The sequence below is a fragment of the Phocoena phocoena genome, chromosome 2, assembly GCF_963924675.1.
Source record: "Phocoena phocoena chromosome 2, mPhoPho1.1, whole genome shotgun sequence".
Classification (NCBI taxonomy): domain Eukaryota; kingdom Metazoa; phylum Chordata; class Mammalia; order Artiodactyla; family Phocoenidae; genus Phocoena; species Phocoena phocoena.
Window position 1 is genome coordinate 116,546,387 of NC_089220.1, and position 13,326 is coordinate 116,559,712.

Genomic DNA, 13,326 nt, shown 5'->3' on the forward strand with positions numbered 1-13,326 from the left:
CAGAGCAGGGGGAAGAGAGGGGGTGTCCACAGCATTTCACGTTGCAGAGACCGTGTTGAGAATTGTCTGCTAGGCACAGAGAACGGGCATCGTCAGGCCTTGCTGGAGCAGTTTTCCTGGGAGGCGGAGGTGGGGAGGGCAGGAGCTGGAAGGTCTTAGGGGGAGGCGAGGAAGTAGGGCTGGAGGGGAGCCCACCTTTCCGCAGCTTGGCTGTGAAGGTGAAGCGGGAGAGCATGTGGAGGTAGCTGAGGGCTTAGTGTAGAGAAATGAAGTTCTTCTTTTAGCGTGTCCTAAAATTTTCCATTTACAGCCTTGGTTTTAATTACTTTGTGGAGCTTCAGAATCTTAATCCTACTGGGGGTTTACAAAGTACAGTAAAACTTCAGCTACCCAGAAATCTTGGCAAACGAGCTACACTGGAAAACCAAAATGTACTTGGATGAAAATATTTGAAATATAGGATTTCTTACTTTTTAAAAACTTTTTTTATTATGGAAATTATCAAACAGATAAAAGTAGAGAGAAGAATATAAGCAAGCCTCACGTCCCCACAACCCAACTTTATCAGTTATTAGCTCAAGGTCAATCCTGTACCATGCACACGCTGTTCCCCTCAAGCTCTGGGATATTTGGAAGCAAATCCTAGATGTTACATCAGTTCATCTGTAAAGCTTTAGTATGTTTCTCCAGAAGACATAAGAAAAAAAAACAAAACACTACCACAATACCATTATTACTCCTAAAAATTCTAACAAGAATTCCTTAATTTAATCAAATATCCATTGTGCAAATTTCCCCAATTGTCTCATTTTTCCCACATTTAGTTGGTTAAAATTAGGCTCCAAACAAAGTTATGCATTGCATTTATTTACTCTGTCTCTTAAGGCTCCCTTTCTATTTTCATATACTTTATTTGTTGAGGAAACTAGGTTGCTTGGAGGCATGAGTGTTTGGGAATATGGCAGAGAGCGGAGTATTGCAGCAGGGAGAGCAGGATAGGGAAGGATGGGGTGGGTAGGTAATGGCCAGACAGTGGGGACATCCATCTGTGGGAAGGAGGCAGGCTGTAGGGGCCCATCCCAGGCAGGGAAGAAAGACAGAGCTGCGGAGGGTGGCCCATCCCAGTGACCCCTGAGGCCCTGCAGCCGCTGGGGCAGAAGGGAGGTAGAAGGATGACCTGAGACGAGGAGCAGGGACAGAGCTCAGGTTGGCAAGAGGTCAGGCTGCCCATCAGGCTGGAGGTGAAGTGACGGGCAGGGCCTGAGGTCAGGCCTGGAAGGAACAGGATGTCTGTGCTGGGCAGGTGGGGAGAGGACAGTGCCAAAACCCAGCTCCTGGCCCATCCCGGCTCCTCCCCACCTGGCCCCATCCCAGGAGGCCCTCCCTGGCCTCCCAGCTGCAAATCCACCCTTAGGCCCAGATACCAGATCCTTTCACAATGCTGGTGGTCCGTGGCCTGGATCCCTTGCTCTGCCTCTCCTCCTCTTCTTACTCCTGGACCCTCACAGCCCTGAGTGGGGCCATCCTCCTCAGCGAAGGTTTGATTACAAGCTCAGCTTCAGAGGCGCCTGGGGCTGGAATGCCCTTCTGGAGCCATCACGGAGGTAAGGGGGCCAGCCATGCCCAGGGTGGAACACTGGAGGGGCTGACCAGCTCTGGGTGGCTGTGACTTGGTGAGGAGCAGGCCTGCCAGTACCAGCCACTGCCCAAGATGGGGCCAGGCCTGGGCAGCCAGTGCCAGGGGCCCAGGACCCCTCCCAGACCTGTCTGCTGCTCCACGACAGCCCCACCCCCACCCAGCAGCCTCAGTTTCTCCTCTCTGCTTCTCCTCTTCTTTGCCCTGGGGCTTCTCTCTTCTCTCTTTATTTTTTTATTTTTATTTTTTGCAGTACGCGGGCCTCTCACTGTTGTAGCCTCTCCCGTTGCGGAGCCCAGGCTCCGGACGCGCAGGCTCAACGGCCATGGCTCACGGGCCCAGCCGCTCCGCGGCATGTGGGATCTTCCCGGACTGGGACACGAACCCGTGTCCGCTGCATCGGCAGGCGGACTCTCAACCACTGTGCCACCAGGGAAGCCCTCTCTTCTCTTTTTACCCCTCCTTGGAGGACCCCTCACCCTGCCTCTTGGACCTGTGAACACACACACACACACACACACACACACACACACACACACGTTCATAGGATGAGTCCCAGACACACAGACACCAGGCAACTTGGACCAGCAGCAACCTACACTTTGGCTCCACGCTGTTGGGTCTGTGGCTGTCCAAGAGAACTAGGGGGCTGCCTGGAGGGAGGCATCCCCATGGCCAGCTGTTTTGCCAGAGAGGGCCCCAGCCCTGCCCTGTATGTTTGTTGGGTGGAAGCAAGCATGAGAGCATCTTTGCCCATACTTTGTATCCAGGGCCTTCTAAATCCAGACCTACGAAGAATCTGTCTTCTGCCTGGTCTTGTCCTAAAAAGATTCTGGAGGACTTATAAGGGCCTATGCAATAGAGAGAAGTTTAAATTAGGAGTGAGCAAGAAGAATAAGACTTAGGGTTGAGGCCTGAAATGAGTCCAAGAATGTGGCTTGTTGCCAAAACATATGCTGTGAAGTCTGCCTACCCTTCAGAGTTGGGCCGTGGATCTGGTTCAGAGCCTCCTAGCAGACAAACCAAAGAGAGAAAGCAGATCCATTGTGTATTTCCGTGTCTGTGAGATGAAATTTCTGAAAAACAGCATGATTCCTAACTGAGGCCAGAACAAATATCCCTTTAAGAAGACCGGCCCTCTCGGCAGGGTTTAGGCCCAGTCCTCCCTCGCAGAGACACAGGAGGTAAGCAAAGGAGGGGGCTGTTCCTCATAGCCCGGAGCCAGGCCCTGCCCCGGGGCCAGGATGCCTGAGGGCCAGGATGGCAAGGCCCATACCACACTCACGCTCTGGGCCATGCCAAGTCTGGGGTGTCCCAGGCCATATAGGGTAGCAGAGGTATATTCTTCAAGGCCACCCAGTGATATGCTCACTGTCCATTCATTCATTCCTCCTTGTATCAGACTCACCCCATGCCCTGTGTGCCCAGCCCAGAGCCACGGGGCTGAGTCTGGTTCAAGGAGCCCACAGTCTAGGGGGAGGTCCCATGAGCCCACAGTCTAGGGGGAGGTCCCATGAACAATCCACCTGAGGCAGAGCACAGAAGGGTGGCAGGTGTGGGCGATCTCTGCCTCCTGCCTGCCACTCCAGAGGCAGTGGTGGCTCCCAAGGGCTCCAGCACTCCTGGCCTTGCAGCCTCTGAGCCTCCCTGCCCCCAGCTCTGGCCTTTGCCAAGCAAACAGGCTGGATTATCAGTCTCTAGAACGGCCGGCAGGGACTGGGCCCTGGGCCAGGTTCCAGGCTGGCAGGCCGCAGAGGAGGGGAGCCAGCAGGGGCGGGGCCTCTGATCACCCTTCTCCTTTTCCTGCCAAGCCTGCCTCAGTTTCTCACCCCTTTCTTCCCTCCTCCCCCACCCCGCCCGCACCAGTGGTAATTCTCACACTCACTCCATCCCTCACCCTTTCCTCAGTCCCGCAGACCAGTTCCCACCTTCGCTTTCATACTTTCCCCACCTTGAGATGTCCCCTAGGTGCCCCCATCAGGAAGGCCCAGCTCGTCTGGACACACCCAAGTGTCTGTTCAGGGTCTAGAGTTCTGACCGTCCACGTGGTTATTCTCTCCAGGTGATCCCCTGTGTTCTGTGGTCTCAGGCATGTCCTTTCCCTCATAGGGCCTCTGTTTCCTCATCTGAGAAACACAAAGGGTTGGACACAAATCTGTCTCATGGCGGAAAAAGCTTGTACTCTGGAGTCAGACAGAGCTGAGTTCCAGTTCACTTAGTTCCTTAACTTTTCTGAGCCTCAGCTTCCTCATCTATAAAAGGGGGTCTTATAAAAGCAGGCTACACAGACCTGTGGTGAGGCTTACACGAGAACTCGGGGAAAGTGCTCTGTGTGGCTTTGGCCTCCGTTGCCCTCCCCTGGCAAAGGCCCATCCAGCCGCGCTGGGGTCTCACTTCTTCGGTAGATTCCTGTGTCGGACTAGCCAGCCTGTTATCTAGTGGCTGTGATGTTACCTTCTTCCTCCTCCTGGAGCCCAGCCTTGACCAATGAGAGAGAATGATGGGGGAGCAGGGGCTGGTGGGGCCCAGGCCCTGCGCTGCCCTGGTCCGCAGATGTCATCCCTGGCCTGGAGGAGGTACAGCTGGCCCCAGCCATGCGGAACCGGAATGGTGCCGTGTGGAGCAGGAACCGTGTCCTCTTCTCTGCCTGGGAGGTGGAAATGCAAATGAGGGTGACTGGGCTGGGGTGCCGGGGAGCCCAGGGCATGATGAGTGGCCCCACCAAGGTCCAGTAGAGGGGGTGAGTCAGCGGGGCTGGTGGTGAGCCCAGGGTTCCAGTGTCCTGCAGGGACCCTTGAGCTGAGCAGCTGGGGACCCGCAGGCCGTGTGGTACACCCAGGACAGGGGCCAAGTAGGCTCTGTCCTGGGGGCGCCGGACTCGGGGGACGGCATTGGGACCCTCTTCGACTCCTCGGCTGAGGACACCCAGGTGAGTCATGGTCTCCTGCCCGCCGTCCCGCCCACACCCTCACCCTCCTCCCTGTGCCCGTGGCCCAGGCTGCTTGTCACCTCCCACACAGAACAGCCCTGCCATCCGTGTGCTGCCCGGTGATGGGCACAACCCCTACGAGGCGCTTGGGTAAGGCCCCGCCTGGCCTGCCCCACACGCCATTCCTGCGCTGCTAGTGGCTTGGCGGTTACCCGCTCTGCCCACCACGCCCCTGCCCTGGCCTCTGGTGAGGAGCCCCCCTCCTAGGGCGGTGCCCTCCTTTCTGGTCTCTCATCTAAGCTGATGGCACTGCCCTGGGACTCCATCCCACTCGGTCCCAGAGGTGCCTCCTCCTCCGGGGCCTGGGACCAGAGTTCGCTTGCTGTTCCTGGGAACCCCCCACTGAGTCCGCAACTCATTCAACCCAACAGCCCCAGGCAGCGGGAGCAGAGAAATGATGCGAGGTGGGGCCCGTGCTCGGTGTTTTCACTCACATCATCTCCTATTGACACTCTTGAGAAGTGGGGATCATTCGTGCCCAGTTACAGGTGAGGACACTGAGGCCCAGAGAGGGGAAGTGATTTGCCCCAGGTCACACCGTTGTGCACAGGGCTGAGATACGAGGGCAGATTTGCCCATGGAGCGTCCACGCCTTTCCCGCACCAGCTGCCTGCCTGCACCGTCTCTTTCTCTCAGATGACGTGGCTGCCCATCCCTCCTGAGCCAGGCTGCCTCCTCAGTAGCTGGGCCAGTTCGTCAGTGTCTCTCGGCAGGCATCCCCTAGCTCGTAACAATTAGAATAATTGCTAACGTTTATGACCTGAGCTTACTGTACGCCAGGCACAGCGCCAAGTACTTCACATTCATTACTTGGTTGACCCTCATAACAATGTTATGAGGGAATCTCAATTATTATCTTCATTTTAAAGGTGGGGAAACTAGCGTTTGGAAAGCTGAGGTAACTTGCCCCAGGTCACACGGCTCCTCCCCTGCCCCGCGCCACCTCCCTCTTGGCTGAAGGCAGTGGTGACAGGCTCTCTGGTGTGAGAGCTTCTGTGTGTCCATGAGCCCAGAGAGACTCAGGACGTCAACTCCTAACAAACACCCAGAGCTAGCGGCACCGCCCCTGCGGGGGAGGCAGGCTGGTCATACTGTCCTTGGCTGCTAGGATGAGTCTCGTGTTGTCTGTCCTGCTGCAGGCCAAGCTTGGCAGAAGGGAGAGGAAAGAGAAGCCGTACCCAGAGGGAAGCCCGTGGGACGAGGCCCAGGGGACTGGGGGTGGAAACCCCACTGTTGGTCCAGGCTCTGCCCCCTAGGGAGGAGTCCCAGGGAGGGCCAAGTCCCAGCATTCCGCCAGGCAAGGCCTGCTTCCCCGCTCCCCTCTCTTCCGCTACAGGAGCAGAAGACAGCAAGGGAGGCTCGAGCTAGACAGCAAGGACAGGTCCTGCACCAGTGCGGGTGGCTGGCACTGCAGGCCTGGGAAGAACGGCCTCTGGGACCACACCTGCTGGTTAGGCCTTTGGTCCTGTGTGGCCTGGCTGGATTCCAAGTGCCCACAGGGATGGAGCCAGCCGGGTGCTGGGCTCCTGCCACCAGGACTTCCGGAACCGGCCTTACCCCTTCAGGGCACAGATCACCTACTGGGGGCAGAGGCTGCGTGTGAGTCTCCCCTCCTGCTTTTGTGGGACCACCAGGCAGGGAGTGCAGATGACAGGGCTCGAGCTTTATGAACGCCCATGACCCCACAGACATACCTGTGACACCACACAGTGTCCCTGGTCCATGCAGGCAGCACCCCAGGGATCCTCCTCCCTACACAGACTCCTAACTGGCCCTGAGCACGTGCTTGGGAGGGCTGGCGTGAGACCGGGTGTGCGAGCCCCTCTGCACCACTCTGACACCAAGCTGCTGCCCGCCTTCCGGGCCAGGGGAGCCAGTGAGTCAGGTGGGGACGATCCCCTTGCCGGGGTCAGGGGAGAGGAGTGGGCTCCCTCTGCAAGGGGCCCATGCCCTCTGTGCCCCTCAGGTGTCCTTGAACAGTGACCTCACTCCCAGCGACCCGGATGAGGTCTGTGTCGATGTGGGGCCCCTGCTTTTGGCCCCTGGAGGTTTCTTTGGGGTCTCGGCAGCCACCAGCACCCTGGCAGGTGAGGGCCCCTAGCTGGGAGCTGTGTGGCAAGAGGAAGAGGGACAGCCGCAAGGGACATTTAGAGAAATGGAGCAAAAGGATGTGATATAACAGAGAACCCGTGGAGGAACTCAGCTGGGAAGCAGGGAGCAACCAGAGGTGGGAGTCCTGGAATGACAGGGCTTTGGTCTTTACACTCTGGGTGCTGGGGAGCCACGGAAGGTTTCTGAGGAGGACAGTGACGTGGTCAGAGCCACGCGGAGGAGGTGGCCTCTGTGTGGTGGCTCCCGCCAGCGGCAGCCAGGCTCTGGGCCTGAGGGTGCTGCTCGGCCTGTGGTCATGGCTCTAGGTCAGGACTGTCCAGTTTTCTCGCTCACTGGCGGTCCCCCTCTGGCTCTGTGTGTGGGTCAACCCTCACAGCCCACCCATCTGCTGGTCTGATCCTCACACCTTTCCCATGAAGTGAACAAGACAAGGGTCAGAGCTGCCCAAAGTCACCCAGATCTCTTGCCTGCCAGGAACATAATGGAGGCTGGGGAGAGAGGGCTGAGTGGGTGAGTTGCCAGGTGGGAGCTACCTTCCCTCTCTACCCCCCGTTCCAGATGACCATGATGTCCTTCCTGGCCTTCAGTCTGCGTGAGCCAGGTGCAGAGGTAGCGCTGGCCCTGGGCCTTCCCTGGGGGTAGGGCTGGGGGAGAGGCAGCCCAGGGATCCCTTCCCTCCCCAGATGCTCTTCTCATGTCCAGCTACCAGACCTGTCATTCCAACCCTTATCTCTACCGGCTCATGGAGCTCTGCTCAGGCCAAGTCTTGTGCTGGGCAGTGCTGGGGACCAGAGGTGACCCAGAGCCAGGCCCTGTCTGTCCTCAAGGACCTCCCAGCCTGACTAGGAGCTATGGGAGCACAGAGGGGTCCTAACCAGCCAGGAGAGCAGGGAAGACCGCATGGCAAAGATGAGCTTGAAAGAACACAGGGAGTGGCATGGACAAAGGCCTGAGGCCTGAGAGAGCTGCTGGGGTCTGGGCTGCAGCAGGAGAGAAGGGTGTGAGGGTCGGCAGTGCAGTGGGGCTGGGAGGACTGGAAAGTTCTGGGCCTGGTGGCAGAAGGAGAACCAGCTGTATGGGAAAGAGACCCAGCGGGGTGGGGGTGTCTTCCCATCCTGGGGTGAATGTTTGGTCAGGGAGGGGGACTGGGCTTGTGGGAGGCCCTGTGAGGAGACTCCCCGGCCCCCAGATCTCCCATGGGTTTGGGGCCTAAGTTTTCATCTTCTTCCTCCAGCCTCCCCCGCAGCCCTTCCTGGAGACAGAGCAGCTCCGCCTGGCAAGGCAGCTGGAAAGGCTGCGGGCAAGGCTGGCCCTGGGCACCAAGGAGGACATGATTCCAAAGCCGAACTGTGAAGTCCAGGAAGAGGGTAGGGACCCAGGGAATGGGCAGGTGGGGCAAGGGCTCGATTGAGGGTCACAGGATCCTCTTCCCTTCGAACCAGGAGTCCTTTAACCAGTGGGGACACGGAGGCCTGAGGAGGCCATATGCAAGCAGGCTCTGGGGCCCAGGTGATGTGTCCTGTCCCTGCCCCACCACCCAAACACCTCTTTCCAGGGGAGAGTCTTGGAGGCAGAAGCCACACCTTTCTGGCCCTCCAAGAAGCCTTTGAAAGATAGGATCTGTTGCCCCACCCCAGCTGCCAGCTGCCTATCCCAGCTCTGCCCCTATCCCCAGGGGGAAGAAGCTTTGCCCTGGAGGAGACACTGCACAGACACAGCCAGATTCTGCAGGATCTCCAGGGTCTCTCCAAGCACTTGGCACAGGCTGAGAGGCAATGGAAGAAGCAGCTGGTGTCCCCAGACCAGGCCAGGCCGGAGGAAGCCTGGGTGAGTGGCCCCTCAGGCAACCAAGGGTCTGCCTGCAGGCCTGGAGAAGCCGAGCCCCACAGGCACTGGGTCTGATGGCACCAGTGCGCCCCCTCTGTCCAGAAAGAGGAGCAAGCACCGCATTTGGGAACTAGTCTCCCCCAAGGTCTGGAGGGAACGGAGGGCAGGGGTGAAATGCTGCATTTCACCTGGATGGGGTGGACCTGCCAGGCAGGGGAATGGGCAGGAGGGCGGCTCTGCACAAGCAAAGGCTCACAGAGCCCCACGGCTGGGGCTGGGGAAATGAGTTGCCACGTATTTAGATGTGGGTCTCCAGACAAGTGACAGAAATAGACCGGGTGTTTATTTGCATGTAGCTCCACGTGTGATTTGATTCACATACGTTTGCTTAATGCTCAGAATCCTCATTTCCCCTCCACTGCCATCCTGGCTTCTCCCCTTGGGAGTCATGTCCCATGGCAGACCCAGCCTGGGGCCTGAGAGCTGAGCTCAGTCAAGATGTTAGATGCTGGGCAGAAGAGGCCAGCGGCTCCTGTGAGCTTTGCTGGGCTCTGGCAGCTCTAGGTTTGAATCATGTCCTCAGGACAGAGCAGCTGAGGCTGGGCTGCTGGAGTGGGGCAGAGGGGAGGGAGGCCACACTCCAAGGCCAGGCCCAGGACTCCCCCTGCCAGGTTCTACCCACCCCTGAAAGAGGTGGCCAACGACCCAAGCACCGGGAGTTGACTGTGCCCTAGGGGAAGTGGGGAGGAGAGGACTGGCCTCCTTTTGGGGCAGAACCACTTCTGGAAAGGGGAGGAACTTTGAGAAAGCTCCCAATTGGCCACTGTCAAGGGGGAAGCCACCATCCTCAAGGAAAGGCTTTGAGAGGAGGCGGGAGTCAGAAGCCCAGGTGGAGAGGGTTAGATAAACCTAATGTATCCCAAATGAGGAGGGCCCAGGTAATGGTGTAAGGCCTCTAGAAGGAAGAGGGCTGCAAATCCCTGGGGAAGGTGAACTCTGAAAAGAGATGGGCTGTGCCCTGGGCCCTAGAGAAGAGGCTGGCACTCCTGCAGGACTCAGCTAAGGTCAGTGCCCTACTCCGTGGACAGCAGACTCTGCTCCAAGACCTGCAAGAGATGAGGTAAGGGCACAGGGGGATGAGGATCCTGGGGGAGAGGAAGGAGAAGTCCCCATCCACCAACTTGGCTTCTCTGCCTGAAGACCGCCCCCCATTAGTCCTTTATTCCTTTCATCGTTTCTCGAGCACCCAGCACAAAGTCTGGAGCATAGCGAGGGGCTAGGGGCCAAGTTAGGTTTGTTGAACTGACCTGAAATGAACTGAATCAAGTTAAAATTTTGAAACTCCTAGTTTAAGCACAACTCCCTGAGACATTCTTACCCCAAGAGGGTTAGTAAATTTGAGCCTTCCTTCAGTGATAGCTTCTGGAAGGAGGGAAGTTTTTTTTTGACCACTCCACGCGGCATGCGGGATCGAACCCGCGCCCCTTGCACTGGCAGCATGGAGTCTTAACCACTGGACTGCCAGGGAAGTCCCAGCGGGGAACATTTTGATGGGGTTCTTGGAGGGAGCACAACCAAAATCAGGCCCAGCTGGGGAGTGGGCAGTCCATGACTTCATTTTACCCTCCTCCGGCCTCCCCAGCAGCCCTCTCTAGGCCAGGCCTCTGGAGTTACCCATGGAGCCCCGGGGGCAGGGGGTCACCTTGATGCCATGGGAGGAGGATGGCTTCAGGTTGTATGCTGTGGCTGCACCCCAACCCCAGCCCTCCTCCTTACATCTAGATGCCTGGGGGCCAGAGACTGAAGGCAGAGCCCAGGGAGCCTGGGGTTGAGACAGACAGCTTTAGAGAGATGCTTCTCTGAGCTAAAGCTGTCTTGAGGAGAAGCTCTGGGGTAAAAAGACCAGTCCCCAAAAGGAGCCATATGGATGGTGTCTGTTTCTCACCCAGGTGCTGCCTTTGGGGATTATGAGAAATGGTTAGGCAGTTTGGGTGCAATCAGAGGGGATAATGAGCTCTTTCCCTTGGTTTCCACCCTGCACCAGGGATGCAGCTGCTCACATGGCCTCAAGAGCCCAGGTCTTCTATCTGCCTGTGGGCACCAAGCATCATTTCTTAGAGCTGGCCCAGATCCTGAGCCTTCTGCAGAAGGACCTGCGGGGTCCAGTGGTGAGGGGCAAGGAAGGGGGGGGCCGTGGGGCTCAGCCCCCTTCTTCCAGCACTTCTGCAGCCCCAGGCGCCTCCTGCTTTTGCCCTCCCCTCCTGGGACTCCTGTCAGGCACACCTGTGTCTGTGTCTGTGTGTGCACACAGGCATGCAGGCACACAGATCTCATCTTCTCTCTGCCTTCTCTGCTCTCTGGAGAGTCCCACAGACTCAGTACCAGCAGGGCCCTGGAGACCACTTGGCCCAGCTTCCACAATGACCAGAAGATAAACGGGAATAGGCTGTGCCCAAGATCATTCAAAGCTTCATGGTGAAGTCCACTCTTCCTTGTGCCCCACCCCATCTTGCTCTTTTCCTTGCCCTCTCCATCACTCTGTCTTTTGCTCTCTACTTCTCTCTCTTGCTTATCTCTAGAGACTTCGGCCCCCTGGAGATCCCAGGCCCCAGGCCCTCCCAGCTGTTCCCACAGATGGAGCCATGGGATCTGGGGTGGGGAGGCAGCTTTGTACTCTGCCCTCTCTCCAAGTTCCCTGGATGAGAGTCAGGGTACCCCAACACTGGGAGAGGGAAACAAAGCCAACAGTGGCCCAGATTCTAGGTCCCCTCCCTCCTTCTGGGTAAGAAGCTGATGCAGGGTCTTAGAACATCTCCTTTCAGAAAGCGGCAGCCAAGGACTCCTGCCCACCTGGTCAGCCCCCAGGGGTTTCCTCGTGTCTGCAGCCTGGAATCTTCCTGTTCTTCCTCCTCATCCAGACTGCAGGCTTCTTCTGCTATGTACACTTCAGGTGGGCCTTCCCATGGCAGGACTTCCCACACCTAACTAGCATCTCTTGGGTCTGGGCCATAGCCATTCAATTTGAGAGAGGGGATACTGAGGCCCAGCGGGGGACCTGCATGGTCCCCCAGCTGGCAAGAAGCAGCACCCAAGTTAGGACCTTTTTTTCAATAGAGACTAATGACTGCTCATCTGCTGGTCCCATCTAGGTCCTACCCTCACAGAACTCACTCTAATGTGAGAAACTGACAAGTAACTGACAGTCACATCCTTTGTGGTCAATGCCATGATGGCAAGAAGCTCAGGGGCTATAAGAGTGCAGGAAAAAGTACTTGAGCCAGCTTGGGGAGATCAGGGAATCACCTGGAAGGGACATTTGCTATGGGTCCTCAAGGCCACTAGGAGATTTCCAGCCTGACAAGATAAGTAAAGGCACTGATATAGAGGAAAAAGCATGAGAAAAGGCATGGAAGCATGAAAAAATATATATTTTGGAGAAAAAGTGGCAAGTTCAATACTGTAGAGCAAAGGGTGGGACCAGTTTGTGAAACTGGGCAAAGAGAATTTAAAAGGTTGGGGGGAGGTCACCGTTTCTGCTTAATGAGTGTTCGTCAATGAATGAAACACTTAGAGATGTAAGGTGCGCTAAGGAGCTTAGAAACGGGACAGTCCTTGTTGGTGGTATTTCAAGACAAGAAGAATCAGCGTGCGCTGGGATGGTCCTGGAGGAGGAGTGAAGTGTGCTGTTTTAAAAGCACAGTGGGAGAGGGGATGGCTGGCAGATGTGGAGAACAGCAAAGGTATGAGGTGGAAATGATGACAGGCTTATGTGTTATATATGAGTGCAATGGTGGCCATAAGGCTGGAACCACCTGGACAGACCTTGAATGCCAGGAGGAAAGTGTGGTACTGATGGAGCAGGCCAAGGGAGCCATAGAAGGCCCCAGAGCAGGGGGTGCTATGGTGCAGTGAGTGTAGGGAGGTGGGTAAATATAAGGAGCCTGGTCTCAAGAGCCCAGAAGGGAGAAGCCCAAGTAAACTTCTTCTCTCCCTGGCAGCAAGCTGGACAAGAACCTTCAGGACTATTTGTCCACAGGCAGCCTTCCTTTGAGTCCTACACTACAAGTCCCTAGGACCCTGGGGTCTCTGAGGAGGCAGCCCCTCTCCCCCAGCATACATGGGTGACCTACCTCAACGCCCTGAAGAAATGTCCACTTCTCATCACTAGGAAGTCACTCTATGTCTGGGAGGTGGAGAGCTTGGCCAGTGTTCTCTGCCTCTGGGTACCCAGCTTTTACCCACACCTTAGCTTTTGGGGAGCTCCAACCTGATTACCCTCTCCTCATGCTTTGATATGCTCATTTACCTTCCAGCTTCACCTTAATCTCTCTGAAGGCAACCTCTTCTAGATGGTAGCTGAGAGTGGGCTCCAAGCAGGCAAGAAGGCCAAGGACTGGCTTGACTGACGAAAGACCAGATACCCCACAGGCCTTGAACCCTGGGCTATGGTGGGAGATGGAGTCACAGCTGTGTATAATTCTGTCCCCAAATTCAGCCAGAACAAGGAGTGGTGCCTCCTGGTCCAGCCCAGGCAGCATCACCATGAACAACTCTCTCTCGATGCTCCCTGTAGCTCCAGGGGTCAGCAGGGCAGGCGTGTGACCCAGAACTCTGAGAGGCAACCCATGGAGCCATAATTGGGATTCCCTGCTCTCTGATCTCCCTCCCTTTCCCAGTGTCAAGCTCTCTGGGCAGCTGCTGGGGCAGTGGGTTGGAAAGAAGGTTGGGGAGGGACCAGGGCTACTCGCATTCCCAGCTGAAA

At 56.9% G+C, this 13,326-nt stretch overlaps 1 protein-coding gene across 1 annotated transcript; it reads left to right on the forward strand.

Annotated features, from left to right (window-relative positions):
• The first annotated feature begins 1,485 nt into the window (after positions 1 to 1,485).
• LMAN1L (lectin, mannose binding 1 like) lies at positions 1,486 to 12,689 on the forward strand. Its single transcript, XM_065871745.1, is given in 15 exon segments — positions 1,486 to 1,604; positions 4,190 to 4,348; positions 4,444 to 4,565; positions 4,657 to 4,715; positions 6,125 to 6,224; positions 6,592 to 6,712; positions 7,296 to 7,305; positions 7,307 to 7,346; positions 7,972 to 8,104; positions 8,413 to 8,564; positions 9,524 to 9,684; positions 10,609 to 10,732; positions 11,387 to 11,514; positions 12,236 to 12,242; positions 12,567 to 12,689. Coding segments are annotated over 15 exon segments (1,464 nt in total). The 5' UTR covers positions 1,486 to 1,579.
• Positions 12,690 to 13,326: the final 637 nt, after the last annotated feature.